The following is a 12795-nucleotide window of genomic DNA, read 5'->3' on the forward strand; positions in this document are numbered from 1 at the left end:
GGAAAGAGCCTAAATGTCCATCAACTGATGAATGGATAAAGAAATTGTGGTTTATATACACAATGGAGTACTACGTGGCAATGAGAAAGAATGAAATATGGCCCTTTGTAGCAACATGGATGGAACTGGAGAGTGTGATGCTAAGTGAAATAAGCCATACAGAGAAAGACAGATACCATATGTGTTCACTCTTATGTGGATCCTGAGAAACTTAACAGGAACCCATGGGGGAGGGGAAGGAAAAAAACAGAGGTTAGAGTGGGAGAGAACGAAAGCATAAGAGACTCTTAAAAACTGAGAACAAACTGAGGGTTGATGGGGGGAGGGAGAGAAGGGTGGATGATGGGTATTGAAGAGGGCATCTTTTGGGATGAGCACTGGGTGTTGTATGGAAACCAATTTGACAATAAATTTCATATATTAAAAAATAATTTTAAAAAATTAAAAAAAATAAGTTAACAGCTCTGCTCGGAGAACGGGAGGGCTAGAGGACAACGGGAGGGAGAGTTGTTGAGCCCCGGATGACAGAGCTCAGCTTAGGGGGGAACAAAGGTGCTCGCCAGTGCCATCTCCCTCGCCCATCCCCCAGCCAAAATCCCAAAGGGAACCAGTTCCAGCCAGGCAACTTGCTTGCACGGGCGCAAACACCCAATGCTGTGCTTCTGCGGATCCATCCCTCCAGCGGGTCTGACTCCCTCCCGGCACCGCAGGGCCCCTCCTGAAGTGGATCATCAAAGGAAAAGTAAGCTGAGCCTACCCCTCCCACCACTATGCACCTTGTCGATCCACCCCAGCTAATATGCCAGATCCCCAGCACCACAACCCTGGCAGTATGCAAGTAGCCCAGACAGGTGCCACACCACCCCACAGTGAATCCTGCCCCTAGAAAAGGGGAAGAGAAGGTACAGCCAGTCTGACTGTGGCCCCAGCGGTGGGCTGGGGGCAGACATCAGGTCTGACTGTGGCCCCGCCCACCAACACAAGTTATTCAAGACAGCACTGGGGAACTGCCCTGCAGTTCCCCACCACTCCAGGGACTATCCAAAATGATGAAACAGAAAAATTCCCCTCAAAAGAAACTCCAGGAAGTAGCGACAGCTAATGAACTGATCAAAAACAATTTAAACAATATAACAGAAAGTGAATTTAAAATAATAGTCATAAAATTAATCTCTGGGCTTGAAAACAGTATAAAGGACAGCAGAGAACCTATTGCTACAGAGATAAAGGGACTAAGAAACATCCAGGAGGAGCTAAAAAATGCTATAAATGAGTTGCAAAATAAAATGGAGACAACCACAGCTTGGACTGAAGAGGCAGAGGAGAGAATAGGTGAACTAGAAGATAAAATCATGGAAAAAGAGGAAGCTGAGAAAAAGAGAGATAAAAAAATCCAGGAGTATGAGGGGAAAATTAGAGAACTAAGTGATGCACTAAAGAGAAATAATCTATGCATAATTGGTATTCCAGAGGAGGAAGAGAGAGGGAAAGGTGCTGAAGGTGTACTTGAAGAAATCATAGCTGAGAACTTCCCTGATCTGGGGAAGGAAAAAGGCATTGAAATCCAAGAGGCACAGAGAACTCCCTTCAGACGTAACTTGAATCGATCTTCTGCATGACATATCATAGTGAAACTGGCAAAATACAAGGATAAAGAAAAAACTCTGAAAGCAGCTAGGGATAAACGTGCTCTAACATATAAAGGGAGACCGATATGACTCGTGACGGATCTCTCTACTGAAACTTGGCAGGCCAGAAAGGAATGGCAGGAAATCTTCAATGTGATGAACAGAAAAAATATGCAGCCGAGAATCCTTTATCCAGCAAATCTGTCATTTAGAATAGAAGGAGAGATAAAGGTCTTCCCAAACAAACAAAAACTGAAGGAATTCATCACTACTAAACAAGCCCTACAAGAGATCCTAAGGGGGATCCTGTGAGACAAAGTACCAGAGACATCACTACAAGCATGAAACCTACAGACATCACAATGACTCTAAACCCATATCTTTCTATAATAACACTGAATGTAAATGGACTAAATGCGCCAACCAAAAGACATAGGGTATCAGAATGGATAAAAAAACAAGACCCATCTATTTGCTGTCTACAAGAGACTCATTTTAGATCTGAGGACACCTTCAGATTGAAAGTGAGGGGATGGAGAACTGTTTATCATGCTACTGGAAGCCAAAAGAAAGCTGGAGTAGCCATACTTATATCAGACAAACTAGACTTTAAATTAAAGGCTGTAACAAGAAATGAAGAAGGGCATTATATAATAATTACAGGGTCTATCCATCAGGAAGAGCTAACAATTATAAATGTCTATGCGCCGAATACCGGAGCCCCCAATTATATAAAACAATTACTCACAAACATAAGCAACCTTATTGATAAGAATGTGGTAATTGCAGGGGACTTTAATACTCCACTTACAACAATGGATAGATCATCTAGACACATAGTCAATAAAGAAACAAGGGCCCTGACTGATACATTGGATCAGATGGACTTGACAGATATATTTAGAACTCTGCATCCCAAAGCAACAGAATATACTTTCTTCTCGAGTGCACATGGAACATTCTCCAAGATAGATCACATACTGGGTCACAAAACAGCCCTTCATAAGTATACAAGAATTGAGATCATACCATGCATACTTTCGGACCACAATGCTAGGAAGCTTGAAATCAACCACAGGAAAAAGTCTGGAAAACCTCCAAAAGCATGGAAGTTAAAGAACACTCTACTAAAGAATGAATGGGTCAACCAGGCAATTAGAGAAGAAATTAAAAAATATATGGAAACAAACGAAAATGAAAATGCAACAATCCAAATGCTTTGGGATGCAGCGAAGGCAGTCCTGAGAGGAAAATACATTGCAATCCAGGCCTATCTCAAGAAACAAGAAAAATCCCAAATACAAAATCTAACAGCACACCTAAAGGAAATAGAAGCAGAACAGCAAAGACACCTTACCCCAGCAGAAGAAGAGAAATAATGAAGACCAGAGCAGAAATAAACAATATAGAATCTGAAAAACTGTAAACCAGATCAACGAAACCAAGAGTTGGTTTTTTGAAAAAATAAACAAAATTGACAAACCTCTAGCCAAGCTTCTCAAAAAGAATAGGGAGATGACCCAAATTGATAAAATCATGAATGAAAATTGAATTATTACAACCAATCCCTCAGAAATATAAGCAATTATCAGGGAATACTATGAAAAATTATATGCCAACAAACTGGACAACCTGGAAGAAATGGACAAATTCCTAAACACCCACACACTTCCAAAACTCAAACAGGAAGAAATAGAAAGCTTGAACAGACACATAACCAGAGAAGAAATTGAATCAGTTATCAAAAAATCTCCCAACAAATAAGAGTCCAGGACCAGATGACTTCCCAGCAGAGTTCTACCAGACATTTAAAGCAGAGGTAATACCTATCCTTCTCAAGCTATTCCAAAAAATAGAAAGGGAAGGAAAACTTCCAGACTCATTCTATGAAGCCAGTATTACTTTGATTCCTAAACCAGACAGAGATCCAGTAAAAAAAAGAGAACTACAGGCCAATATCCCTGATGAATATGGATGCAAAACTTCTCAATAAGATACTAGCAAATCGAATTCAACAGCATATAAAAAGAATTATTCACCATGATCAAGTGGGATTCATTCCTGGGATGCAGGGCTGGTTCAACATTCGCAAATCAATCAATGTGATACATCACATTAATAAAAGAAAAGATAAGAACCATATGATCTTGTCAATCGATGCAGAAAAAGCATTTGACAAAATTCAGCATCTTTCTTAATAAAAACCCTTGAGAAAGTCGGGATAAAAGGAACATACTTAAACATCATAAAAGCCATTTATGAAAAGCCCACAGCTAACATCATCCTCAATGGAGAAAAACTGAGAGCTTTTTCCCTGAGATCAGGAACACGACAGGGATGTCCACTCTCACCGCTGTTGTTTAACATAGTGCTGGAAGTTCTAGCATCAGCAATCAGACAACAAAAGGAAATCCAAGGCATCCAAATTGGCAAAGATGAAGTCAAGCTTTCGCTTTTTGCAGATGACATGATATTATACATGGAAAACCTGATAGACTCCACCAAAAGTCTGCTAGAACTGGCACATGAATTCAGCAAAGTTGCAGGATACAAAATCAATGTACAGAAATCAGTTGCATTCTTATACACTAATAATGAAGCAACAGAAAGACAAATAAAGAAACTGATCCCATTCACAATTGCACCAAGAAGCATAAAATACCCAGGAATAAATCTAACCAAAGATGTACAAGATCTGTATGCTGAAAAATATAGAAAGCTTATGAAGGAAATCGAAGAAGATATGAAGAAATGGAAAAACATTTGGTGCTCATGGGTTGGAAGAATAAATACTGTTAAGATGTCAATACTACCCAAAGCTATCTACACATTCAATGCAATCCCAATCAAAATTGCACCAGCATTCTTCTCAAAGCTAGAACAAGCAATCCTAAAATTCATATGGAACCACAAAAGGCCCCGAATAGCCAAAGTAATTTTGAAGAAGAAGACCAAAGCAGGAGGCATCATAATCCCAGACTTTAGCCTCTACTACAAAGCTGTCATCATCAAGACAGCATGGTATTGGCACAAAAACAGACACATAGACCAATGGAATAGAATAGAAACCCCAGAACTAGACCCACAAAAGTATGGCCAACTAATCTTTGACAAGGCAGGAAAGAATATCCAATGGAAAAAAGACAGTCTCTTTAACAAATGGTGCTGGGAGAACTGGACAGCAACATGCAGAAGGTTGAAACTAGACCACTTTATTACACCATTCACAAAAATAGACTCAAAATGGATAAAGGATGTGAATGTGAGACAGGAAACCATCAAAACCCTAGAGGAGAAAGCAGGAAAAGACCTCTCTGACCTCAGCCGCAGCAATTTCTTACTTGACACATCCCCAAAGGCAAGGGAATTAAAAGCAAAAATGAACTACTGGGACCTCATGAAGATAAAAAGTTTCTGCACAGGGGCGCCTGGGTGGCTCAGTCGGTTAAGCGTCCGACTTCGGCTCAGGTCATGATCTCACAGTTCGTGAGTTCAAGCCCCGCGTCGGGCTCTGTGCTGACAGCTCAGAGCCTGGAGCCTGCTTCCCATTCTGTGTCTCCCTCTCTCTCTGCCCCTTCCCTGCTCATGCTGTGTCTCTCTCTGTCTCAAAAATAAATAAACATTAAAAAAAAAAAAAGTTTCTGCACAGCAAAGGAAACAACCAACAAAACTAAAAGGCAACCAACGGAATGGGAAAAGATATTTGCAAATGACATATCGGACAAAGGGCTAGTATCCAAAATCTATAAAGAGCTCACCAAACTCCACACCTGAAAAACAAATAATCCAGTGAAGAAATGGGCAGAAAACATGAATAGACAATTCTCTAAAGAAGACATCCAGATGGCCAACAAGCACACGAAAAGATGCTCAACATCGCTCCTCATCAGGGAAATAGAAATCAAAACCACACTCAGATATCACCTCACGCCAGTCAGAGTGGCCAAAATGAAGAAATCAGGAGACTATAGATGCTGGAGAGGATGTGGAGCAACGGGAACCCTCTTGCATTGTTGGTGGGAATGCAGACTGGTGCAGCCACTCTGGAAAACAGTGTGGAGGTTCCTCAAAAAACTAAAAATAGACCTACCCTATGACCCAGCAATAGCACTGCTAGGAATTTACCCAAGGGATACAGGAGTACTGATGCATAGGGGCACTTGTACCCCAATGTTTATAGCAGCACTCTCAATAGCCAAATTATGGAAAGAGCCTAAATGTCCATCAACTGATGAATGGATAAAGAAATTGTGGTTTATATACACAGTGGAGTACTACATGGCAATGAGAAAAAATGAAATATGGCCCTTGGTAGCAACGTGGATGGAACTGGACAGTGTTATGCTAACTGAAATAAGCCATACAGAGAAAGACAGATACCATATGTTTTCACTCTTATGTGGATCCTGAGAAACTTAACAGAAACCCACGGGGGAGGGGAAGAAAAAAAAAAGAGGTTAGAGTGGGAGAGAGCCAAAGCATAAGAGACTCTTAAAAACTGAGAACAAACTGAGGGTTTATGGGGGGTGGGAGGGAGAGGAGGGTGGGTGATGGGTATTGAAGAGGGCACATTTTGGGATGAGCACTGGGTGTTGTATGGAAACCAATTTGACAATAAATTTCATATATTAAAAAAAATTCCAGTTAGCTAACATACAATGTAATATTAATTCCAGGTATAGAATTTAGTGATTCATCACTTACATATAACACCAGTGCTCATCAGAACAAGTACTCTCCTAAATACCCATCACCCATTTAACCCATTCCCCCACCCACATCCCCTCCAGCAACCCTCAGTTTGTTCACTGTATTTAAGAGTCTGTTTCCTGGTTTGACTCTCCCTTTTCCCCCCTCCTCTGTGTTCATCTTTTTTGTTTCTTAAATTCCACATTAACGAAATCATATGGTGTTTGTCTTTCTCTGACTGACCTATTTCACTAAGCATAATACACTCTAGCTCCATCCAAGTCATTGTAAATGGCAATATTTTATTCTTTTTGATGGCTGAGTAATATTCCATTGTACATGTATATACATTTGGGCTCTTTCCATAATTTGGCTACTATAAACATCAGGGTGCATGTACCCTTTGAATTAGTATTTTTGTATCCTTGGTAAATACCTAGTAGTGCAATTTCTGGGTTGTAGAGTTCTACTTTAAATTTTTTAGAAACCTCAGTGCTGTTTTCCAGAGTGGCTGCACCAGTTTGCATTATCACCAACGGTGCAAAAGGGTTGCCCTTTCTCTGCATCCTCACCAGCACCTGTTGTTTCCTGTGTTATTAATTTTGGCCATTCTTACAGGTGTGATGTGATATTTCATTGTAGTTTTGATTCATATTTCCCTGATGATGAGTAATGTTGAGCATCTTTTAATGATTCTGGTAGCCATCTGTACATAAATGTGGTACTTTAAATTGGAGTTTTGGCATGCTGGATTGTCAAAGCAGGAACAGATATAAAAAAAAAAAAAAAACAAAAACAAACCACCTGAACCAAAACCCTCCTTTTAAGATGAGGAAGTTGAAGCACAGAGGACAGAGATGACATGCCCAGGTTTGCACCATCAATGAGTAGCAGAAACAGACTTTAGGACTCAAATCGCCCTCAACCCATTGGTCACCCTTTTCAGATTCTTGGCACCCCTATCTTTGCTGTCCTTCTCCCACCCCGCATCTCCACCAGTCAAAAATCCAACCCATACTTCAAAACCAGCTTAAATGCCACTCCTTTAATAAATCCTTTCTTGATCTCTTTTTCCACAGCACCCCCCCAATGTAAAGTATCTTTTTTTATGAACGTTCAGAGCACATTTCTAAACTCTCTCATGCTATGACATTATCCCTTGTATTATAATAATTTTTTTAATTTTTTTTTACTTTTATTTATTTTTTGATAGAGACAGAGCACAAGTTGGGGAGGGGCAGAGAGAGAAGGAGACACAGAATCCAAAGCAGGCTCCAGGCTCCGAGCTGTCAGCACAGAGCCTGACACGGGGCTCGAACTCACTAGCCGTGAGATCATGACCTGACTTGAAGTCGGACGCTTAACCGATTGAGCCACCCAGGCGCTCTGCATTATAATTATTTATTGTTTATCTTATCTTTCCTACTAGTCCTTGAGGGAAGGGACCCTTTTGCCAATTTTTTACTCCTTCTATAGTTCCTTGAATATGCTAGTGATCAATGAGTTTCTTGAATCGAGTTGCAACAGAAAGTAACCTCCATCTTTCTAAGTTCAGTCTATTTCCTCTTTAATAGAGATGGAAGGTGGCTATGACTTATAGCTTCAGTGTCCACCCTCTCACACTACTTCCTCCTCCTCCCTCCAGGAAGAAAATACAGCCAGCCATTCAAAATCAGGCCCTTTATTCAAGACAGAGGTGGAATCCATTGTTGTAGTTAAAGTGCCATCAGGGGGCACTAAGCAAGGGTCAAAAGTCCAGTGTACCAGTCACACATCCCTGGAGAATCATTCTCAAGTGTCCAAAGGTGTCACTACAGAGTTCAGGGCTCAAAGACAAATCAGCTTCAAGGGGGTAGAAAGAAGCAAACTGAGGTAGCCTTAGGGGAGAGGCATTTCAGGAATGTACAGAGGGCAGAAACAGCAAAGACCGCAGGCACTCACATCTCACAGTGCCACTGTTCCAGTTTCTCAGAGCAGAGTGGTTTATGGGCCAACCTGATAATGGAAAAAGAGACAGGACAAGTTGGATGACTGGATCTTAGCCCAAACTTCCATCTAGCTTTATTCCCAAAAGGGTCAAGGTGGAAGAGTGTGGATGAAAATTACAGAAGGACATTCCTAGCCACATGGCAAGGGACACTGAGCCACCTAATGCGGTAGGGTTCACTTTTAAAACTCCAAAAAAATTGTAGGACTGGAAAAGACATGCAGTGGTATCAAGGGCTCGCTTCAGGGTCTAGGACTAAAACAAGCTGAATTAGATGTCCACATCCAGGTGAATGGAGCCATAGGTCTCAGCCTTCTCTTTCTCATGCTTGTTAGGAATATTGTTAAACAGGAGTGGTGTGAGGGAAGCTTGGAAAATCGGAAACCTGAATCTTCTCGATGACTTTTGTTTTGAAAACTACATTCTAAATTAAATGGTCAGGAGATAGAAAGAGAGGACAGTAGTGCTGGACTAAAGGAGTGAGAAAAAGGAGGAGAAGGGAAAAGTAAAAAATAGAATGGAGATTCACCAGTAGTCAATTCCTTCCTTATCCAGGATCTTCTTGGTACAAATAATGTCATCAGTAAGGTCATCATCCAGGAACTCTGGCAGGAGTTGCAAGGAGAGGAATGAGAGAGCTAAGTATTACCCAGAAAGATAATGTGTTTCCCTCTTCCCTGGATCTATTAGGTCTGGTCCTTCTCTGAACTGGAGGTTTATGCCTGTTGCCTTTCTATATAAGAAAGTCAATACAATAATGTTCCCCATCCAAGATAAGGATTCCCTTCACTTTTCTTGAATGTCTCCAGAGGAACTGTCAACTTCATCAACTGACTTACTCTGAAAATGCAGGGTATTGGACTTCAAGAATCCCAGACAGCTCAGATCATCTACCCGTGAACTTCTGGGAACTGCCTGGGGATTTAGTGAACATGAAAATTCTGTCAATTCAAGCCCCACAGTTGAAGTGGAGTACAAGGCAGTGAAACCAGAAGTATGCTTGACACCAAAAATAAGATTATCCCAGAGGTAGCCTCCAGGAAAACAGAGGAACAGGATAAAAGAGGCTACTCACTGTCACAGGAGATGTCACAGATGTTCCTTGACTGAAGGATCTGGTTGTCCCTGCACCAAAATTTATTGTTGATCTGGAAGAGTCCATATTCTGTGCTGCCACTGTTATTGACTATGGTTTGTGTATCATAACCACTAGTATGAAATATGGTACAGATCCCTGAGGGAAAGATGAGAAAGAGGTATCACAGAGGTGACTATAAATTATGCATTTATAGCATAAATGAGGACCTGTATTACCAGACATAGAAAGGCTCTCTAGCCAATCTCCAAATATTGCAAAGCACAAAATATATTGATGAAATGAAAAGGGTTCCAAAAAGGACAGACAATAAGAGAAAGGGAAAATAGGGGCGTCTGGGTGGCTCAGTCGGTTAAGTGTCCGACTTCAGCTCAGGTCATGATCTCACAGTTCGTGGGCTCGAGCCCCACATCAAGCTCTGTGCTGACAGCTCAGAGCCTGGAGCCTGCTTCAGATTCTGTGTCTCCCTCTCTCTCTCTGCCCCTTCCATAGTCTGTGTCTCTCTGTCTCTCAAAAATGAATAAATGTTAAAAAAAAAATTTTTTTAAGAGAGAAAGATAAAATACATGAATAAATGTAATAAAAAGAGTAAACAGATAAGCAGATAAGATAAAAGGATTATTATATAATTGAATAAAAGTGGAGAGGGAAAGGTGGATGAAAGAGAGACACATATGAATTGAAGAATGGATGAAGCAAGGCAGCAGGGAACTTACATTCAGACAAAGGAATGCCTCCATAGCCATCCATGTCTTTCAGCACCTGGGACAGCTCACATTTTGTAAATTGCTTCCCCCGGATGGCAGGGAACATGATGCCAATCAGGAGCAGAGAGACAAAGGACATCATTTTGGCTGCCCCCAAGAACCTGAAATAGGGACACCAAACAGCTTCACCTCCTTTTATTTGTGGAGAAAGCCTCGGGGGCCCTGGCACCAAGCCCTACATCCAGGAAGAGGATGAAGAGAGACTGGTCATGCCAACACAGAAACACTGAACCTGCCAGCTGCCTTCCGTACTTTTACCCCATTTTTCCTTCTCCTCCCCTAATCTCTAGTCCATACCAGTTATTGTTTTCTGCCCAGAAAGAGTTCCAAGCATGATTCTGTTCCCATTTGGCTTTGTTACGTACCTTTGTTTCTTGTAGATTTGGTTCTAGGAAGCAGGATGTCCCTAGCCTACTTCGGGAACAAAGGAGGCCTCAGGGGTAATATGAGTGAGGCAATCAGAAAATAAACGAAGGGTCTTGGCAAAACCCCCTCCCCACTAGAGACATACAGAATATGGAAAAGGAGTGTGTGTCATTACATGCCATAAGCCCAGGATCGGAGTTGGCACTTGTCCAGTCAACTCAGGCATGGAAAAAAGGAAGAGTCCCTTAACATGGTGGTTCATGGCTGGGGGCTCAGGAGTAGGGATGGACGATAGCAACATAGACTAAAAGAATCTGATATAACTTGGATCCAGAGATTTCTTACTTCAGGAAAACAGAGTATGACAGAATCTAGCTCTCCTATGAGCTATTATCCAGGCTCTCCACCACCAACCACCACTACCACTAAACAGCCAGATACTACATTGGTGTTAATTAAGACATTAGGTAAATCCAAAACTAATAACTTGTAGCAGATTTGTTCATGGGTATAGAAACTGGTAGACAGCCTCAGAGTTGGCCACAGATGGTTAAAGAGAGAGTAACCCAAGTCAGTGTAAAGAGGACTTTGAGAACTTTAAGATTAGACTAAGATATATCTACAGTCTACAAAACAAGATTCTGGATCTGAGCTTTTTAAGACCAGTGCCCCTGAACAAGTAAAGTTGAGGGTACCAGTTCTGAATAATTCCTCCAACTTGCTGGCATCAAGCTTCAAATCATGTGCCAATAGCTATTAGCCTCCTTCGTGCCAGGGCTCATCCTCTTTATTCCAATCTCTAAACCTGATTTCTTATATTGAAGTGGGTATCTGTCCCAACCAACAGTTTTCTCTATATCATGGATAACCAGTATATGAAGCTGCATGAGTGAAATGAGTGTAGAGGATCTTGGTGCCAAGAGAGATGAGCAGAAAGTCCTGATGGCAAAGAAATACATGTTCAGAAACACAATGAAAGGGCTGCTACAACATTTCTCCTCCATTCTACCCAGAGGCATTGGAGGGGTACATGAAGGACAGGAATAGGAATAGGAATTCTGTCACACTAAGCAAGTATGGTTGAGAATATGGCTGGGAGTAGAGGATGACCTTGAACCATCTGACAGATAAGGAAATCTAGGCCTGCTTGCCTATAATTTGGTTGGTTGTATCTCTGCCCTTCCCTGAAGCAATAAAAAGCAGCATACAGATCTGCACAGCTAAGCGCAAAAAATAAATGTGCCTCGGGCAACAGGAACCATTATTTCCCTAGAAATGTTTGTAAAATGGCATATCTGAGGATCATCTGGAAAAGAATATGGAAGATGTGTAATGGGAACAATTACAAACATTCAGAGAAAGACGCAGATTCTTGGAGATAGACCAAACAACAATGACCACAGCACTGAAAGAGGAAGAAAGACATCAGCACAGCTACCTTTCCAGACAGGTAGCGTGCTCTCTGTGCAGGCTGAGATCTGAATCAAGGCAGTGAAGAGACATTTAAAACACATGGATTTTTTAGAAATATGCTAGGAAGCTATATTCATTCGGATGCTGTCATAAAAATCAGGTTTCTCAAACCAGTCCTATTTGAAGGACTTTTAGAGATTAAGGAATCAGAAGGACCTGCTTCAAAACACATTTGGCAGTTGCCATCCAAAACTATAGTTTGTAGATAAGTGGTAATTTATAGAGAGAGCCAAGGACTACCATTTGGAGGAACATCCTAGATCTACAATAACATTGATCATTACTTCTGGTTAGTATATTCACCTTGTTCTACTTCCTCCCATAATCCACATAAATTACTACTAAGTGGACAATGAAGCAAAATTTTGGACTTGACACATAAATTTCAGACAAATTCTTCATTGAATTATAGAGTTATTTAAAGCAAATAAAATTTGGGGGCACCTGGGTGGCTCAGTCGGTTAAGCATCTGACTTCAGCTCAGGTCATGATCTTGTGGTTCACAAGTCTGAGCCCTGCATGGAGCTCTGTGCTGACAGCTCAGAGCCTGGAGAGTCCTTCAGATTCTCTGTCTCCCTCTCTCTCTGCCCTCCCCCACTCGTGCTCTGTCTGTCTCTTAAAAATAAACAAACATTTTTAAAAAGCAGATAAAATTTGGAGAGTGAGTGATTTTGATTGGTGCTTTTCTTTGGGGGATTGCTTGTGCAAAAGTCCTTACAAAGTCACTTAGCACTAGGGACTCACATCCTGTATCTGCACCAAAAGCGTGCTTGCAATTTACATTGGATT

General features: G+C 41.3%; 1 protein-coding gene across 1 annotated transcript; it reads right to left on the reverse strand.

The window, feature by feature from the left end:
• Window positions 1-7982: 7982 nt before the first annotated feature.
• On the reverse strand, window positions 7983-11001 carry LALBA (lactalbumin alpha). Its single transcript, XM_049627288.1, has 4 exons — window positions 10117-11001; window positions 9380-9538; window positions 8834-8909; window positions 7983-8312 (listed from the first exon to the last, which is right to left on the reverse strand). The coding sequence occupies exons 1-4, from the start codon at window positions 10247-10249 to the stop codon at window positions 8255-8257; spliced, it is 426 nt and encodes a 141-aa protein (XP_049483245.1). The 5' UTR covers window positions 10250-11001; the 3' UTR covers window positions 7983-8254.
• Between the last annotated feature and the right edge of the window lie 1794 nt (window positions 11002-12795).

This window comes from Panthera uncia, chromosome B4 (genome assembly GCF_023721935.1).
Source record: "Panthera uncia isolate 11264 chromosome B4, Puncia_PCG_1.0, whole genome shotgun sequence".
NCBI lineage: Eukaryota > Metazoa > Chordata > Mammalia > Carnivora > Felidae > Panthera > Panthera uncia.

Coding starts and splice junctions, on each gene's coding strand:
- LALBA (XM_049627288.1), bottom strand. CDS start 10,249: ATGATGTCCTTTGTCTCTCTGCTCCTGATTGGCATCATGTTCCCTGCC. Junction 8,910..9,379: donor CTGTGACATCTCCTGTGACA/GTGAGTAGCCTC, acceptor AACTCCTGCCAG/AGTTCCTGGATGATGACCTT. Junction 8,313..8,833: donor AAGGAAGGAATTGACTACTG/GTGAATCTCCAT, acceptor TTCCATTATCAG/GTTGGCCCATAAACCACTCT.